General features: G+C 46.2%; 1 protein-coding gene across 4 annotated transcripts in view; it reads left to right on the top strand.

Moving 5' to 3' along the window:
• The window catches only part of AFAP1L1 (actin filament associated protein 1 like 1), a 68,166-nt gene that overhangs the window by 40,233 nt on the left and 12,539 nt on the right, over positions 1-15,394 (top strand). For all 4 annotated transcript variants that reach the window (XM_017875823.1, XM_017875824.1, XM_017875826.1 and 1 more), the window contains exons 9-15: positions 257-349; positions 3,635-3,728; positions 3,965-4,117; positions 5,541-5,752; positions 7,376-7,521; positions 8,192-8,264; positions 10,402-10,513. In XM_017875823.1, the coding sequence (XP_017731312.1) occupies positions 257-349; positions 3,635-3,728; positions 3,965-4,117; positions 5,541-5,752; positions 7,376-7,521; positions 8,192-8,264; positions 10,402-10,513 (883 nt within the window). The remainder of the gene's footprint in view (positions 1-256; positions 350-3,634; positions 3,729-3,964; positions 4,118-5,540; positions 5,753-7,375; positions 7,522-8,191; positions 8,265-10,401; positions 10,514-15,394) is intronic.

Below are 15,394 nucleotides of genomic sequence, written 5' to 3'. Positions count from 1 at the left end.
AAGACCACACAACTAATTAGCCATAAGCCTCTTGGTCCCCATCCTTGTATCTTTTCAACCCAGGGGACAGATATGGGAGAAAGCCATTACAAACCCCAGTGTGCCCCACGCATATGCAGGCGGCTATGTCAGCCCATCTCTTCCCCACAGTGGCCCTGACCCTCTGTTCTACAGCATTTACCACACAGACCCCATTCTTCCTTTGCATCGACAGCTTCCCTGCCCACCCGTTCACAGCTGTGTGTCCTCTTCACAGGTCATCCGAGAAGTGAGCAAGCCAGTTGGGGGAGCCGAGGCAGTGGAGGTGCCCAGATCCCCAGTCCTCCTGTGCAAGTTGGACCCGGACAAGGTATATCTGTCTCCACTAGGTCTTCCCCGGGCCAGGCAGTGGCCACTCAACACAGGCTCAACCCCAGGGGAACTCACTGGCTGGGGGGAAAGCCAGGCAACTGCCAAATTGTAGGTGCCCAGCACAGAGCTGGCACAACAGTAGGTGCTTAATAAATGTCTCCTGAATTCATGAATGCATGAACAAACCAGTGCCTGTGCCCAAAGTGCGATACAAACCAGAGGAGGGAGCGACGCACCTGCCAGGACGGGAGGAGGTCACGTGGCAATCGTGCCATGAAAAATAAGTTGAAATTTGTCAATTAGAAAAGGAGGGTGTATAATCCCAGCACTTTGGGAGGCCAAGGCGGGCGCATCACTTGAGCCCAGGAGTTCAAGACCAGCCTGGACAACATAGTGACCTCATCTCTAAAACACAAAAATTACAAAACTATTATCCAGGTGTGGTGGCACATGCCTGTAGTCCCCACTACTCAGGAGACTAAGGTAGGAGAATTGCTTGAGCCTGGCAGGTGGAGGCTGCAGTGAGCCATGATTGCACCACTGCACTCCAGCCTGGGCAACAGAGTAAGACCCTGTCTCAGAAAAAAAGAAAGAAAAAAGAGAGAAAGAAGAAAGAGAAGGAGTGTGCCTGTCTGGAACATGAGAGAAGCAGGCATTAGCCAGTTGGTCAGGCTGTTGGCAAATATGTCCCAGTACCTACACATTGCCAGGTATTGTGGATAACAAAGGGCCTTGGACCCACGTCCTCCCCTTAAGGACATTACAGTCAAGGGGAAGGGTTAAGACCCACAGACACAGGCCTTGCATGATGTAATCAAGGCTTGTATTTATAGACTGTGACTGCATGCCCTGCAGTGTACTAAACGCTTTACGTGTATTAACTGAGGTGATTTTCATAAGAACTCTTTGGGTAGGTACATTTTCAGAGGAGAAAGCTGAGACAGAGATTTGCCCAAGGTCACATGGTAAATAAGAATCATAGCCAGGATTTGAACCCAGACGGTCTAGTTCTTGATGACCATGTTGCCCCTCCTCTCAAGGCCAGGATCCTGGGCACCTGCTTGACAGGTACTCGGTGAGTACCCGGGGCACCCCAGGAACTGTGCTAGCCATTGAAATGCAGTCCAAACACAAACAGGTGCAAGCCCTGCCCTCACAGCACTTCCAGCCCAGTAGGAAGTAGACGTGAATCAAATAGTCACACGGACTTATAAATACCAAGCTGTGTAAATGCTAGGAGGGAAAAGTACCAGGTACCCTGGGGCCCTGCCTCTGCCTCAGCGCCCCAAGAAGGCTTCTCTGAGGAAGTGATATTTCAAATGAAGATGAAAAATTAACAGGGAAGAGGAGGGAAAAGGCACTCTAAGCAGAGGGAAAAGGCGCAGAAGCAGGAAGAAGCATGGAACTGAAAATGGCCAGTATGGCTAAGCTCAGACAGAAAGGAGAGCCCACAGCCTATTAGAGTATCACAGAAAGCTACGTGAGTGGAACAGGGGCCCACATTGGCTGGAAGGACGAGAAGGGTGAGGGAAGATGGGCACCTATGTTGAGCCTTAAGGCATAGGCAAGATTTCACTGAGGCAAAGGTGGGCCAAGGGGAGGGAACAGAAGCAAAGGTATGGGATCAGGCAGAGTCACCAGGAGTGGAAGATGTGCCCAGGTGGATGCAAGAGGAGAAGCTCAACCCTATCCTCACTTAGCCTTTGCCATGCGTGAGGCCGGAGGGAAAGCAGCGTTGACGGTGTCAGTGTGTGAGTGTGTGTATGCACACACTTGCCAGCGCATGCTGTGGTGCAGTTTGAAGGATGTGTAGCGAGGAAGAAGAGGCAAGCTGGTAGAGTTGAGATTTCCTGTGGCTGAGCGTCCACAGGGAGGGTAACTAGAATGTTGGGGGTGGTATTTTGGGTGGAGAGTGAGGGTGAGGACGTGATATTGGTGGGTCTGTTCTCCACAGAATCATGTGATTGCAGTGTCACCATCGAGTTCATTCCAAAGTGCTCACGGTACCTCTTTGTATTTGCTCTATCTTGATGAAAAATTTACCATCTGTACACCATTGCAGAACACATGGAGCCATAGTTTCTGTTTCACCATTTGAAGAGGTGATTCTTTATACTTGACAGTCCTGTCCCCTTTCTGACAGCTGTCATGTTTCCAGCCCTTTGGAAATTGAGAGGTGCACATGATCGCCTGTCCTCTCCGTCCCCCATTGTTTATGGTGAAGCATCCCTGAGCCTGGTTTGAGAGGATCTTGGCAGGAAAGGCTTTGGGGCCTCAGAGCTCTGTAATTCCACCTTCTTAAGTAGGTGGATGTCATTTAATCCTGGCCCAAGTGTGGCTGGCACAGTTTAGCTTCTTGAAGAAAGATGGCAGCACACCACACAGGTGTTAGAAATGATACAGTCCGTGGGCCTTCACTTGGGCTGGCTCCCTCACAGCAGCCCTCTGAAGTGGGTGGAATTCAAGTGAGAAAACCCAGCCTTGGGGAGACAGAAGCACTTTCCCACATTCCCATAGCTAATAAGTGATAAGAGAGTCATCATTACTTCCACTCTACATCCCATGGTACCTAGTAGACACTTAATGGACCTTGTATGAATGAATCGATGAATGGTCTAGAGTTGGTGTCATGAGTAAAACTAATTTGGGCTGGCAATGAAATTGTTGACATGTTGTGTGTGCGTGTGTGGGTGTGTGTCCCCTTCCCATCCTCTCCTCCGAGTTAGGATCATAATGGACTCCTGCTGGTCACCAGGTCCCACCATGACTGTTTTGAAAATGTCTGCCAGCTCATCTCTTTTTCTCCATCCTCACTGTCATCTTGGTTCATGCTCTTATTGAGTCTCATCATGACCAGGATGACACTCTCTTAAGTGGCTCTTTTGCTTCCAGTCTTGTCCCCTCTTTTCTATCCCCACAATGCCACTGGAAGTAACTTCCTAAACCAATTTGGATTACATTAGTGTTCCACTTAAATACTTTCCCAGCTTCCTGTCACCTGCCAAATACAGTCCAAATTCCTAAGACATTCATTTCAAAGTGTTATAATTAATTGCCTCCCTCCCCAAATGGACTGTGAATTGCCCAAAGACATAACCATATCTAAGTCATGGTTGTCTTTCCAATACCTGGTATGGTATCAGGCACAGGATAATTGCTGACAAACATTTGTTAACTAATTATCATGTGCTGGGGGAGTTGGAGGGAGATCGAACCAATAAAGGGAAATTCGGGTACCTCTGAATGTGCCCTCTGATGGGGGACTGTCTGTGTCCCTCCTCAGAGGCTGTCTCAAGAGAAGCAGACCTCAGATTCTGACAGCATTGGCATGGGCGACAACTGTTCTACCCTTGGCCGCCGGGAGACCTGTGATCACGGTAGGAGCCTCTGGGGGCTCAGGCTGGGGAATGCTAGAACTGGGCAGGGCCTTGCCCATGGGCACACAGCGGCAGAGCAGGTTCTGATCATTCTGGAGACCCGGGTAAGGTGACCTGGCCTGCCATCCCTGGAGCTGCAGGCCCATCCTGTGTGCAGGCTGAAAAGGCCACAGGGAAGACTAAGGATGGGTGAGACTCAGGGCTCCCTCCACTCCCCTGACCCATTTCCCCAACAGGCAAAGGGAAGAAGAGCAGCTTGGCAGAACTGAAGGGCTCAATGAGCAGGGCTGCGGGCCGCAAGATCACCCGTATCATCGGCTTTTCCAAGAAGAAGCCACTGGCCGATGACCTGCAGACATCCTCCACCGAGGAGGAGGTTCCCTGCTGTGGTGGGTCCAGGGCACGGGGATGAAGGGTGTTCAGGTCCTGTGGGCGCGGGCTTCTGGGACTGAGGCCAGGAGACCTCATGCCTCATCCACCTTACCCCCAGGGCAGGGGAGGGAACCTCAGCCTACTGGGAGGCTAAGCCCCACTCCATTTACACTCTAGGCTTTCCCATCACTTCCCTTTCCAGAGGCCCTGACACTCAACGAAAGGAAAAGCCAGCTGACCACTGTATTTCCATGCCCCCTGTGACATTAGTCCAAATCACTGCCCATCTCTGGGCCCCAGTTTCTCAGTTTCCCCCACGATAACAAGACAGGGGTATCTCATTGCCCAGCATAGAGCGTGCCAGGTGTATAAGTAACAACCCATATTATAGGGAAATTTATTGGAGAAACATATTTAGGTACTTTTTATTATAAATGCATTCAATGTGAATTAAAAGTGATTTGAAGGGGAAAACATTATTTTGCTCATGTAAATGTAGTGTTCCATGTACTGGAATCCAATTTTTAAAAATCATATATTTTGGATATGCAGTAATATTCTAACCCTGAAAAAAATTTTATAAAAGTACATGGCAAGACCAGGCGCAGTGGCTCACCTCTGTAATCCCAGCACTTTGGGAGGCCGAGGAGGGAGGATCGCTTGAACCCTGGAGTTTGAGTCCAGCCTGGGTAACATGGTGAAACCCTGTCTATACCAAAAATACAAAAATTAGCCAAGCATGGTGGTGTATGCCTGTAATCCCAGCTACTTGGGAGGCTGAGGTGGGAGGATCACTTGAGCCCGGGAGGTCAAGGCTGCAGTGAGCCGTGATAGAGACACCGTACTCCAGCTTGGGTGAGAGAGGGAGACCCAGTCTTAAAAAATAAATACATAAATAAATACATGGTTACAAAGAAATATTTTGTAATCAGTGAATCAGAGTGCATTATGGTAAAAATAAGCAAATTTAAATCTAAAACATTAAGAGGGAATTCTAAACCTGTGGGTCATAGCTACATAGCAGCTGTGCCTTGGTCAATTTTAGGATTATGTAGGTGAGACATTTTTGTTCCCACACGCTGCCACTGGGTGTCAGCATCAGCCATTATTTTCCATCTTTCAGTAACAGTTTTGATTTGGGGAGAAAAGGCAAAAGAGTTGTATTTTTTATACATCATACGCAGTAGTTCCTGCCCTTTTCATCAAGCTTGGTGTGGCCCAAAGGCTGTGCAGAGATGTACGAATGCCATTATCAGTCCTTGTTTCACAGGTAAGAAATAAACTCAGAGAAAAGCATGCCCAAGGTCACCCTGAGGTCACAGAGGAGAGAAAGCTAACCAGGACCCTGAGGTCTCTTTCCAGCAGACGCAAGGAGCCGCCTTGCGTCCCCATGCTGTCCCGGGGCAGGCTGTGGGAACCTCACACCACTGTCTCCTCCAGGCTACCTGAACGTGCTGGTGAACCAGGGCTGGAAGGAACGCTGGTGCCGCCTGAAGTGCAACACTCTGTATTTCCACAAGGACCACACGGACCTGCGAACCCACGTAAACGCCATCGTCCTGCAAGGCTGTGAGGTGGCCCCGGGCTTTGGGCCCCGACACCCGTTTGCCTTCAGGATCCTGCGCAACCGGCAGGAGGTGGCCATCCTGGAGGTGAGAGGAGAGGGTGGGATGCGGGTGGTGCTTGGTCTGGGGACTCTGGCCTGAGTGTTGTGTTTTTGTTTGGGGGAGCCCTTGCTGCTGACACCATGGGGACTGAAGGGGAAGGAAAACAAGCCCCGCTCCTGTCAGGTGACCCAAGTAGGATTATAAGACAACATACAGGACGCCCACTTAATTTGAATTTCAGGTAAGCCACGAACATTACCCAAAACGTTTTCATAAAAATATAGGTATGTCCCACGCAAGATTGGAGCTCTATCGATACTAAAATATTATTGTTCATCTGACATTCAAATTAAACAAAACATTCTGTATTTTTATTCACTAAATCTGGCAGCACCAGAACCAACGTTTGTTTTTTCTCCCTTACCTTAAAATCCCAAGCCTGAAAGGCATCTAGTCTAGTCTAACCCATTCAGATTCTGGAATCCCCTCTAAGACCTTTCACCAGTACCCTCCTCTGTGGAGGAGAAGGTCCACTGCCCCTCCCATTGAGCAATTCAAATTTTAGAAAGATTTTCTCCATACTGAGTTGAAATCTTTGAGCTCCAGGAAGGCAATAACTAGGCCTATTCTGCATACTTTTGTTTTTCCAGAACTCACCAGGATGTCCCGCACTAGAATACTATGGGCTCTAGAAATATTTGTTGAACAAATGAGTGAATGAAGTATGATTTCATTTCACCGATTCACTGTCCTTCTTACTCACAGGCAGCAGCCTCCTCTCTGAGGTTACGCAGAATACGTGGACTCTCTCTTCCACATGGCAACCCTTTGGCAATTTAGAATTTAAAATGTTAACACTCGAGGAAAACAGAAAACTAATTTCTCCCATTACAGATAGGAAACTGAGGCCAAGGTAGCCATGTGCTTTATCCAGGAGTCCACCAGTGGTCTCTTGGTCTTGTCCTAGAACCTGACCTCTTGGTCTTGTTTTCTGCCCAAGACCCACTGCCTCTCTCAGTTCTTAAATTTCAGAAAATATCTTCTCTATAACTCACTTTTATTTTTGGTAGTTTGAGATAGGTCCCTTATTTCTCTTATACATGAGCAAAAAAAATGCTTTATTTATTGAAGTTTAGTATTTGTGTGCTAATTTAATTTTATAAGATGCTCTTCAAATGAGAATTAACATAAGTCCATGTTTAGTTGACTGGCAACTTCTTGGAGATTTTCCTATACACAGTATTGTAATTATTTGGCAATTATAACACAAGAAAAAATTTTGATTGAGTTATATGAGAAATGACCTCTTCTAATAAAAAATAAATATTTTTTAAAAATTCAGAGAACACCAAAATGTTGGTTTTATATCCTAATGGTTTGAGGAAGGCTCTGAGAATGGAAAGTGAGGGTAGAGAGGCCTCTGTCTTAGAGAGGTCATCAGGGAGGGCCTCTCTGAGGAGGTGACATTTGAATGGAAACCTGAATAGATGGAAGAAGGGAGCCTCTTGGATTTCTGGATGTGTGCTGTAATCTTATTCCTCTTTGACCCCTGAGTATCGGGTACATAGTCAGTACTTACAAATATTTCTGGGTTTGGCTGAAGTCAACAGGTCTCCAGAAGCTCTGACAGTAGGAAAATGAACTCTACCTTTGCCTCATGTCCTTCAGGCAAGCTGTTCAGAGGACATGGGTCGCTGGCTTGGGCTGCTGCTGGTGGAGATGGGCTCCAGAGTCACTCCAGAGGCACTGCACTATGACTACGTGGATGTGGAGACCTTAACTAGCATCGTCAGTGCTGGGCGCAACTCCTTCCTGTAAGTGTCAGCTGCACCGGCCACACCTGCCCAGGACCTTTCCTGTCTCCATCCCTCTCAGAGGCTGAGTACAGCCCTGGGCACTGGGAGGGAAGGGAGGAGCTAAGGAAAGCTCTGCTTCCTTGGGAAGTTGGAATGGGTGTCTTCCTCTTACAGCAAAGAGTGGGGAGCTGGCTGAAGGAGGTAGCCCAGGGTCAGAGGCAAGCTGTGGATGGAAGGAGCAAAAGTGGAGAAGCCTTGGAGTAGTGGCCTGGGTTCTGCCCTCATGCCATGGGACTTTAAGCTTTCACACATTTGAGCATGGACACATGGCTAGTATATGGCATTCGGGTACTAGAAGAGCCAGGTTCGAGTCCCAGCTCGGTCACCACCAGCAGTGGAAGCTTGCACTGGTTGCTTGCCATCTCAGATCTCTGTTTTCTGACTCATAGAATGGTGGTGATGAATAACCTGCCTTGCAGGTTGTTATGAGAATCACATTGGTCCTGCCTGTGACACCCTAACATAGCCCATGACACGATGCTTCCTGCCATCTTGCTTTACTAATCTTCTGACCTGCCTTAAGAGTTTCTGCCAGAATCAATGAGAGTGGTGGCCAGGAAAACACTATAAGTTGCAAAGCATCATTGTCATTGTCATTGTCATTGTCATCATACCTTTTATTTTCTAGATATGCAAGATCCTGCCAGAATCAGTGGCCTGAGCCCCGAGTCTATGATGATGTTCCTTATGAAAAGATGCAGGTACAGTCCCTTGGGGCTGCCCAGGAACATGGCAAAGGCCACTTATTAGCTCTCCCTCTTTCTGCTCCCCTTACCTTCTGCCTCAGAGAGATCATTTTCATTTAAGCAGCAGTAGCTAGAAGGGGAGCCCCTTCTTATCATAGAGCATGGCTCAGGATGAGGAATCCCCGGCACAGGAGGCTGGGTGGTGCAGCGGAAAGAGATCCAGGTTGGGAGGAAGAAAGGGCTCTGTAGACTGCCAAGCACTACCAAAAGGTGAGGCATCGTCTCCAGTTTGAGCAAGATGCTGGGACCCTCCTCCTGTTTACTGCTCTGTGAACTTATCCTCCTGATTCTGTGGTGTCTGGGGCGGGTGCTGACTCTGGGGCCAACCTGCAAGCCTTCACCTAGTGACTTCGTGATCTGGGAGCTTCAGCTCCCAGGCCAGTCTCCATGTTTTGCTTGCTAAGCCAGGGAGATACTAACTTACTAATTTACAGTGAGGCCTGAGTAGCCATCACATGACCTGGAATGCTCCTGGCAGCATGCCCTGTGCTGTCTCCTCCCTCAGAAAGCGAGAGGAGAGCCACATTCCAACCAGACGCTGGTGGGTGGGTCAGGCCTCACCATTAGCAGGAGAGAGAGGCAATTAAGCTGTGTCTGCAGATGTGTCTGCAGACAGGACCTCTGCCTTGGATGGTGCTGGATGACACACTGAGTTTTCACCTCTAGGACTCCCTTTTCTGGAAATTTCTCCAGTCATCCTTCTGTTCATATGATCTTTCTTCAGACTCAGATAAACCTGTGGATGCAGCTTGAGGTTTTTCTCAGTTGCAGAGTTTAGTGGCCAGATAGCGTAGCACTTAAGGATGTGAAGTTTGAGTCAGACTCAGGGCTGTTGGTCTTCGCTTCCTGACTCCAAAAGGATATGATAAAACCTACCTTCTTGGATGGCTGCAAGAATTAAATAATACTTTATGTAAGAAAGTTTAGGCAAGGTCTGGGTGCCATGGCTCATGCCTATAATCCTGGTACTTTGGGAGGCTGAGGTGGGTGAATCACTTGAGGCCAGGAGCTCGAGTCCAGCCTGACCAACATGGCAAAACCTCATCTCTACTTAAAAACTATAAAAATTAGCCAGACATAGTGGCACATGCCTGTAGTCCCAGCTACTTGGGACGCTGAGGCAGGAGGATCGCTTGAACCCAGGAGGTGGAGGTTGCAGTGAGCCAAGATCATGCCACTGAACTCCAGCCTGGGCAACAGAGCGAGACTCTGTCTCAAAAAAAAACAAAAACAAAAACAAATGTTTAGGCTGGGCACAGTGGTGGCTCATACCTGTAATCCTAGCACTTAGGGAAGCTGAGGTGGTGGATCACTTAAGCCCAGGAGTTTGAGACTAGCCTGGCCAACATGGCAAAACCCTGTCTCTACAAAAATTAGCCGGGCATGGTGGTGCGCACCTGTTGTCCCAGCTACTCGGGAGGCTCAGGTGGGAGGATCACTTGAGTCCAAGAGGTTGAGGCTGCAGTGAGCCATGATCACACCACTGCACTCAAAAGAAGAAATTAGCACAGTGCCTAGACATTGCAAGTTCTTATACAGAGGAGTAAATAGTACTGTTGTTGACAACATCATTATTATATTACATTATTATCATATTTAACTCATGGTTTCCTAAGCTTTCACTGGATTTTTAGTATTCTTAATATTCTTCATGCACAAATGTATAATCTATTAAGTTATGTAACTTCTATCACTGGCTCATCTCATCCAGGACTTTTCTTCTTGAGGGAAGACTCTTTTCTTTTTGAGGCAATTCAGAAAATCAGGATACTTCCAAATGTTCTAAAGACAAAAATATCTATGATAAATCAAATATAGCCACCCACAGTCTTTTGAGATTTTCTAATTTTCGTCTCAGCAGGTACTACAGTTTAGGGTTGCCTTCTGCTGCCCCCAGCAGAAAAGTATGAGGTTCAAATGATACACTGCTAGCAAAAGTGCTTTATAATTTTTGAGTGCTATGCAAGTCTAAAAATGTAAAACCAAAATCTCAGAGCAAGAAGACCCCATACTGAGCAAAGACCGTAGTACAGCCTGCATTGATGAGTCTGCACCTGCCTGAACTTGACTGTCTTCCTCCATCTCCCACCAGGACGAGGAGCCCGAGCGCCCCACAGGGGCCCAGGTGAAGCGTCACGCCTCCTCCTGCAGTGAGAAGTCCCATCGCGTGGACCCGCAGGTCAAAGTCAAACGCCATGCCTCCAGTGAGTTGTGTGTGGGCCTCCCCTGCTGACTAGGGAGGAAGGGAAGGAAGCAGTCTATAGGAGGGATCTCAAAATCAGGTCCTCTGGTGGGTAAATAAATGCGCAAAGTGAGATGCAAGAAAATACTCTACCCTAAGAAAAATCACAGAGCAAGCACAATGAAAAAGGGCAGCTAGCATGAGGCCTCAGAGGAAAAATGACAGGGAGTTGGGGGGTAGGGAGGTACTATAGGAAACTGATACCCAGTTTCCTCAGGTCCCAAATATAGGGGAGGCTGCTGCTCAGCTCCAACAGACGATCCCCATGAAGCAGTACCAGGCCCCTAACACCAGATTTGCCAATTACTTAAAAGAGACAGAAATCTAGACTTTAGGTGAAATCTACTTATTTTTTAATATCAGCAACTATTTTTTTTTTAATTTAGCACTGAATGAGGCCAAATAGAGAGAGAGAGAGAGAGAGAGACTGTTGACAAGCTGTATCTGTTTCAGAGGCTAACAATTTGTGATTTCTGATCTGGGGTAGTAAGTGGAGAACTGAACCCATCCGAATACCCTGGAGCCAGCTGCCATGAAAGCCACATCTCACCTTGGTGTCCCGCCCTAGCTCTGCCTAGCACCCCACAGGAGCTCAGTGAATTGCCTGATTGCCACGCTGCACAGTAATGACTAAGTATGCCAGGCAACTCTGTTGTAAATTCTGTTTTACTTCCAACAGTAATCTGTGCTCCTGTGTGATTTATCTTTATGAAGAAGCCAGCTTCCTGTGGGACAGCATGTTCCAAAAGTTTTTTCTTTGTTCCTTTACATTTATTCCCCCTGCATCTCAACAGAGTCAAGTTCTGTTCTACGCTTTTTGTAAACTTACTTTTATATTTTAATACCTATTTTTTAAAATACTTTTCTATATTATGGCTCCATTTCATTTGTATAGATCATCCCTTCCGAGGGTCAGGAAATCTGTATTCCATTCCTCATTCCTCCCTTGACTACTGAATTACTGTGTACCTCTGGGAAAAGTCCTTTCCCCTCTCTGGGCCTGAGTTTCCTCTCTGAACAATCAGAAGGGTGTTGTTTAACTTTGCACTCTACTCTCAGAGATACTGGAAATGCAGGGCCTTGTGAAATGCCCATTTTAAAATGGAAATCTAAACTGAAAAAAAGCATGTAAGATTAAAGAAATCACCGAATGTTAATGACAACAACAAAAAACTAACAAGCACACACAAAAAAGTAGACCCTTTCTTCAGATCAAATCTTATATGAAAGCAAAGATTATAAAAGAAAATAAAAGTGGAACTACTCTGGTTGAGGCCCACTTGGCCTCCACTTTTCCTGTTAGCCATCACCGTGGGGTCATAAGTTTCCTTGAAGGGCAGTGGGAAACCACGGTGGAAGACTGCTAATGAATTCCAACAAGGTTGTTTTTTAGATGAAGAAACTGAAGAAAATAGAAGATATATTAATCCATTTCTCCTGCTATAACAAAATCCCATAAGCTAGGTAACTTATAAATAACAGAAATTTATTTCTCATTGTTCTGGAGGCTGGGAAGTCTGAGATCAAGGTGGCAGCCGATTTGGTGTCTGGTGAGGGCCTGTTTCCTGGTGATGACCATCTTTTTGCTCCCTGGGGACTCTTTCCCAAGGGCACTAATCACACCCATGAGGGCTCCACCCTGGTGACCTAATCACCTACCAAAGGCCCCACCTCCAAGTGCCATCACATAGGGGATTAGGTTTCAACATATGAATTTTGGGGTATGTAAACATCTAGTCTATAGCCAAAGGATTTTGCCCACGATCATGTATTAATTGCCTGTTGCTACATAAGAAATTACCCAAAATTTAGCTCCTCTAAACAATAACCAGGAACATGTGTTATGTCACATGGTTTCTGTGGATCAGGAATCCTAAATGGCTTGGATAGGTAGTTCTGGCTTGGGGTCTCTCATGAGATCTCAAGATGTTGGCCGGTCATCTGAAGTCATCCAAAGTCTTGACAGGCTGAAGGATCCACTTCTAAGATGACTCACTGCATACCTGGCAAGTTTGTGCTGGTTGTTGGAAGGAGGCCTCAGTTCTTCGCCATGGGGATCTCTTCATAGAGTTGCTTGTCCTTGTGATGTGACAGCTGGCTTCCCCCAGAGCAAGCCACCCAAGAAGGAACAGCAAGGCTGATACTGCAAGGTCTTTTAGGACCTATGGTTAGAAGTTATACTCTGTCATTCTGCAATATCCTAATGGTTACACAGGTCAGCACTGTTTAGTGTGGGACTAATAAAAGTTTAGTGTGGGACTATAAAAGGGCATGAATATTAGGAGGCAAGAATCATGGAGGCCAAGTAGATTGCTAAGAAAAATGGTGGTGTGAGAAGCTGCATGGACCCACTCCCTAGCAAAACAACTGTAGCTGGTGAAATTTATTAAAACAATTATTTAAAGTCTGGAAATTTTCCTCAGGGCAAATGAAGAAACATTTATTCTAGAAAATTTGCTAAATCTTAGTAAGAACAGTGAGAGTTTGTGGCATTTGAGCCACAACCTACCCCTTTATTCCCCAACTCAATTTGAAAGAATCTTCACTCCAGGCACATCTGGACAAGAAAACAGGGCTCCTTCTTTCCCCAGCTGCTAGTCAAGGGCTACAGTGTCTCCCCGGGAAGGGCAGGCTGCCAGTATTTTTTGTCATACCCAGCTCCATGCTGCAGAGGCTAAATTCCAGGTGATTGCAGCCAAGAGGTAGGAAGCGCCCTTCCTCTACCCAGATGATAGAGCAAAGGCTTTGCCCCAGGTAGGGTAAGCCAAGAATACTGGGGCCCTGATTGCCCTCATCCTAGCTCACTTGTAGGGCAGAGGTTCCATGCTGGGAGAGGCAAGCAGAGTAGACCAGAGGTTACTGCCCCCACCCAGCACCCTGCTCATAACAGGAATGTCACTCCAAGAGAAACAGGCTCTTAATTTGTTTTGTGCTGCTATAACAGAATACCAGAGACTGGGTAATTTATAATGAACAGAAATTATTAGCTCCTAGTCTAGAGGCTGGAAAAATCCAAGATCAAGCTGTTGACCTCTAGCAAGGGCCTTCTTGCTGCATCATCACATAGAAGAAAATGGAAGGGCAAAGAGGCAAAAGGGGGTTGAATTTGCCCTCTTTTAACGGCATTAATCCCACCCATGAAGGCAAAGTCCTCATGGCCTAAATCACCTCTCGAAGTCCCATCTTTTCATACTGTTACAATTGCAATTAAATTTCAACATGAGTTTTGGAGGGGATGAACATTCAAACCACAGCACAGGTCATTGTTCCCACCCCTGGATCCAGAGCAGTGACTCAGAGATTTTGCCCAGCGGGGAAAGGCAGGCCATAAGAACAGAGAACTCCAAAGCTCTTCCTCAAAAGAACTGACTTTAGTTGGAACAGAGTGTGGGAAAGTGTAAACCAAAGGATGCTCTCAAAAACAATGGAGATTTGGTGGTTATGAGGACAATAAACTAAACCACAGGCTAGTTTATCAGAGAGAACCACAGAAAGAGACAGCTAAAAATGCCCACAGCTGGGTGTGATGGCTCACCCCTGACATCCTAACACTTTGGGAGGCTGAGGCAGGTGGATCACTTGAGGAGTTCAAGACCAGCGTAGCCAACATGGCAAAACCCTGTCTCTACTAAAAATACAAAAATTAGCCAGTCATGGTGGTGGGCACCTGTAATCCCAGCTACTCGGGAGGCTGAGGCACAAGAATCGCTTGAACCCAAGAGGCAGAGGTTGCAGTGAGCCGTGATCCTGCCACTGTGCTCCAGCCTGGGTGACAGAGTGAGACCCTGTCGCAAAAAAAAAAAAAAAAAAAAAAAAATTAAAAAAAATTTTTTAAATAAAAAGAGCCCTCCTAGGGTTAGAATAAATCTCAAAGATGAGCCTCCAAAACTATCCTATAAAGGGGCTGAATTTAATTGGATCAGACTGTGGAGTAATTTATGCATTGTCAAAATCAATAGAGCAAACACCTGACAATTAGTAGGGCCTAACAGCTGGGTGTAATAGCAACAGAGGCAGACTGCTTAACAGGAGATTAGGGAAAGAGTCAGAAATCCCTGCTAATACGCTGTCACGCCAGAGTGACTGTACACATGCCAAGGGTATGGCCTCTGAGGAGCAACATCAGTGGCTTCATACTTCAAGAGGAAGTAGACTACACTAAAATAGTTCAGACAAGTCACTAAACAAATAAGAAAATAACAACCCAACAACCCCGTTGGGGGGATGCATATCAAAAGATACTACAATATATTCTCTAAAATGACCAGTTTTCAACAAAAAATTATGAGACACACGAAGAAGCAGGAAAATGTGACCCATACAGAAGGAAAAAAATCAAGCCACAGAAACTGCCTGAGAGAGGGCCCAAATGTAGAATTTAACAAAGATTTCAAAGCAGCCATTATAAATATATTTAAAGAACTTAAGGAAACCATGCTTAAAGAAATAAAGGAATGGAAGATGACAGTGTATTAGCAGATAGTCTATACTATGGATAGCCTATATTATTGATAGCCTCTATCAATAAATTATTGATAATAGCTCATTCCTCCTGCTATAACAAAATTCCATAAGCTGGGTAACTTAAAAACAACAGAAATGTATTTCTCATTGTTCTGGAGAAATTGGTTTCATACTGCAGGAGGAAATAGACTATGCTGAGTACTATACTACACTATACTGAACACTACAGTATAGGTACATGGAACTACACTACAGTTATATGGAATATAGCTATATGCTATACTATATTATACTGTAGTATATAGTACAGTCATATGGAATATATTATTGATAATATATTGATAGAGGCCTCCAATAGAAAGACAGAAATTATAAAAAG

The sequence above is a fragment of the Rhinopithecus bieti genome, unplaced genomic scaffold (genome assembly GCF_001698545.2).
Source record: "Rhinopithecus bieti isolate Rb0 unplaced genomic scaffold, ASM169854v2 scaffold_7673, whole genome shotgun sequence".
Classification (NCBI taxonomy): Eukaryota; Metazoa; Chordata; class Mammalia; order Primates; family Cercopithecidae; genus Rhinopithecus; species Rhinopithecus bieti.
The sequence above is the reverse complement of the archived record's forward strand: the minus strand, read 5'-3'. Positions and strand labels throughout refer to the sequence as shown.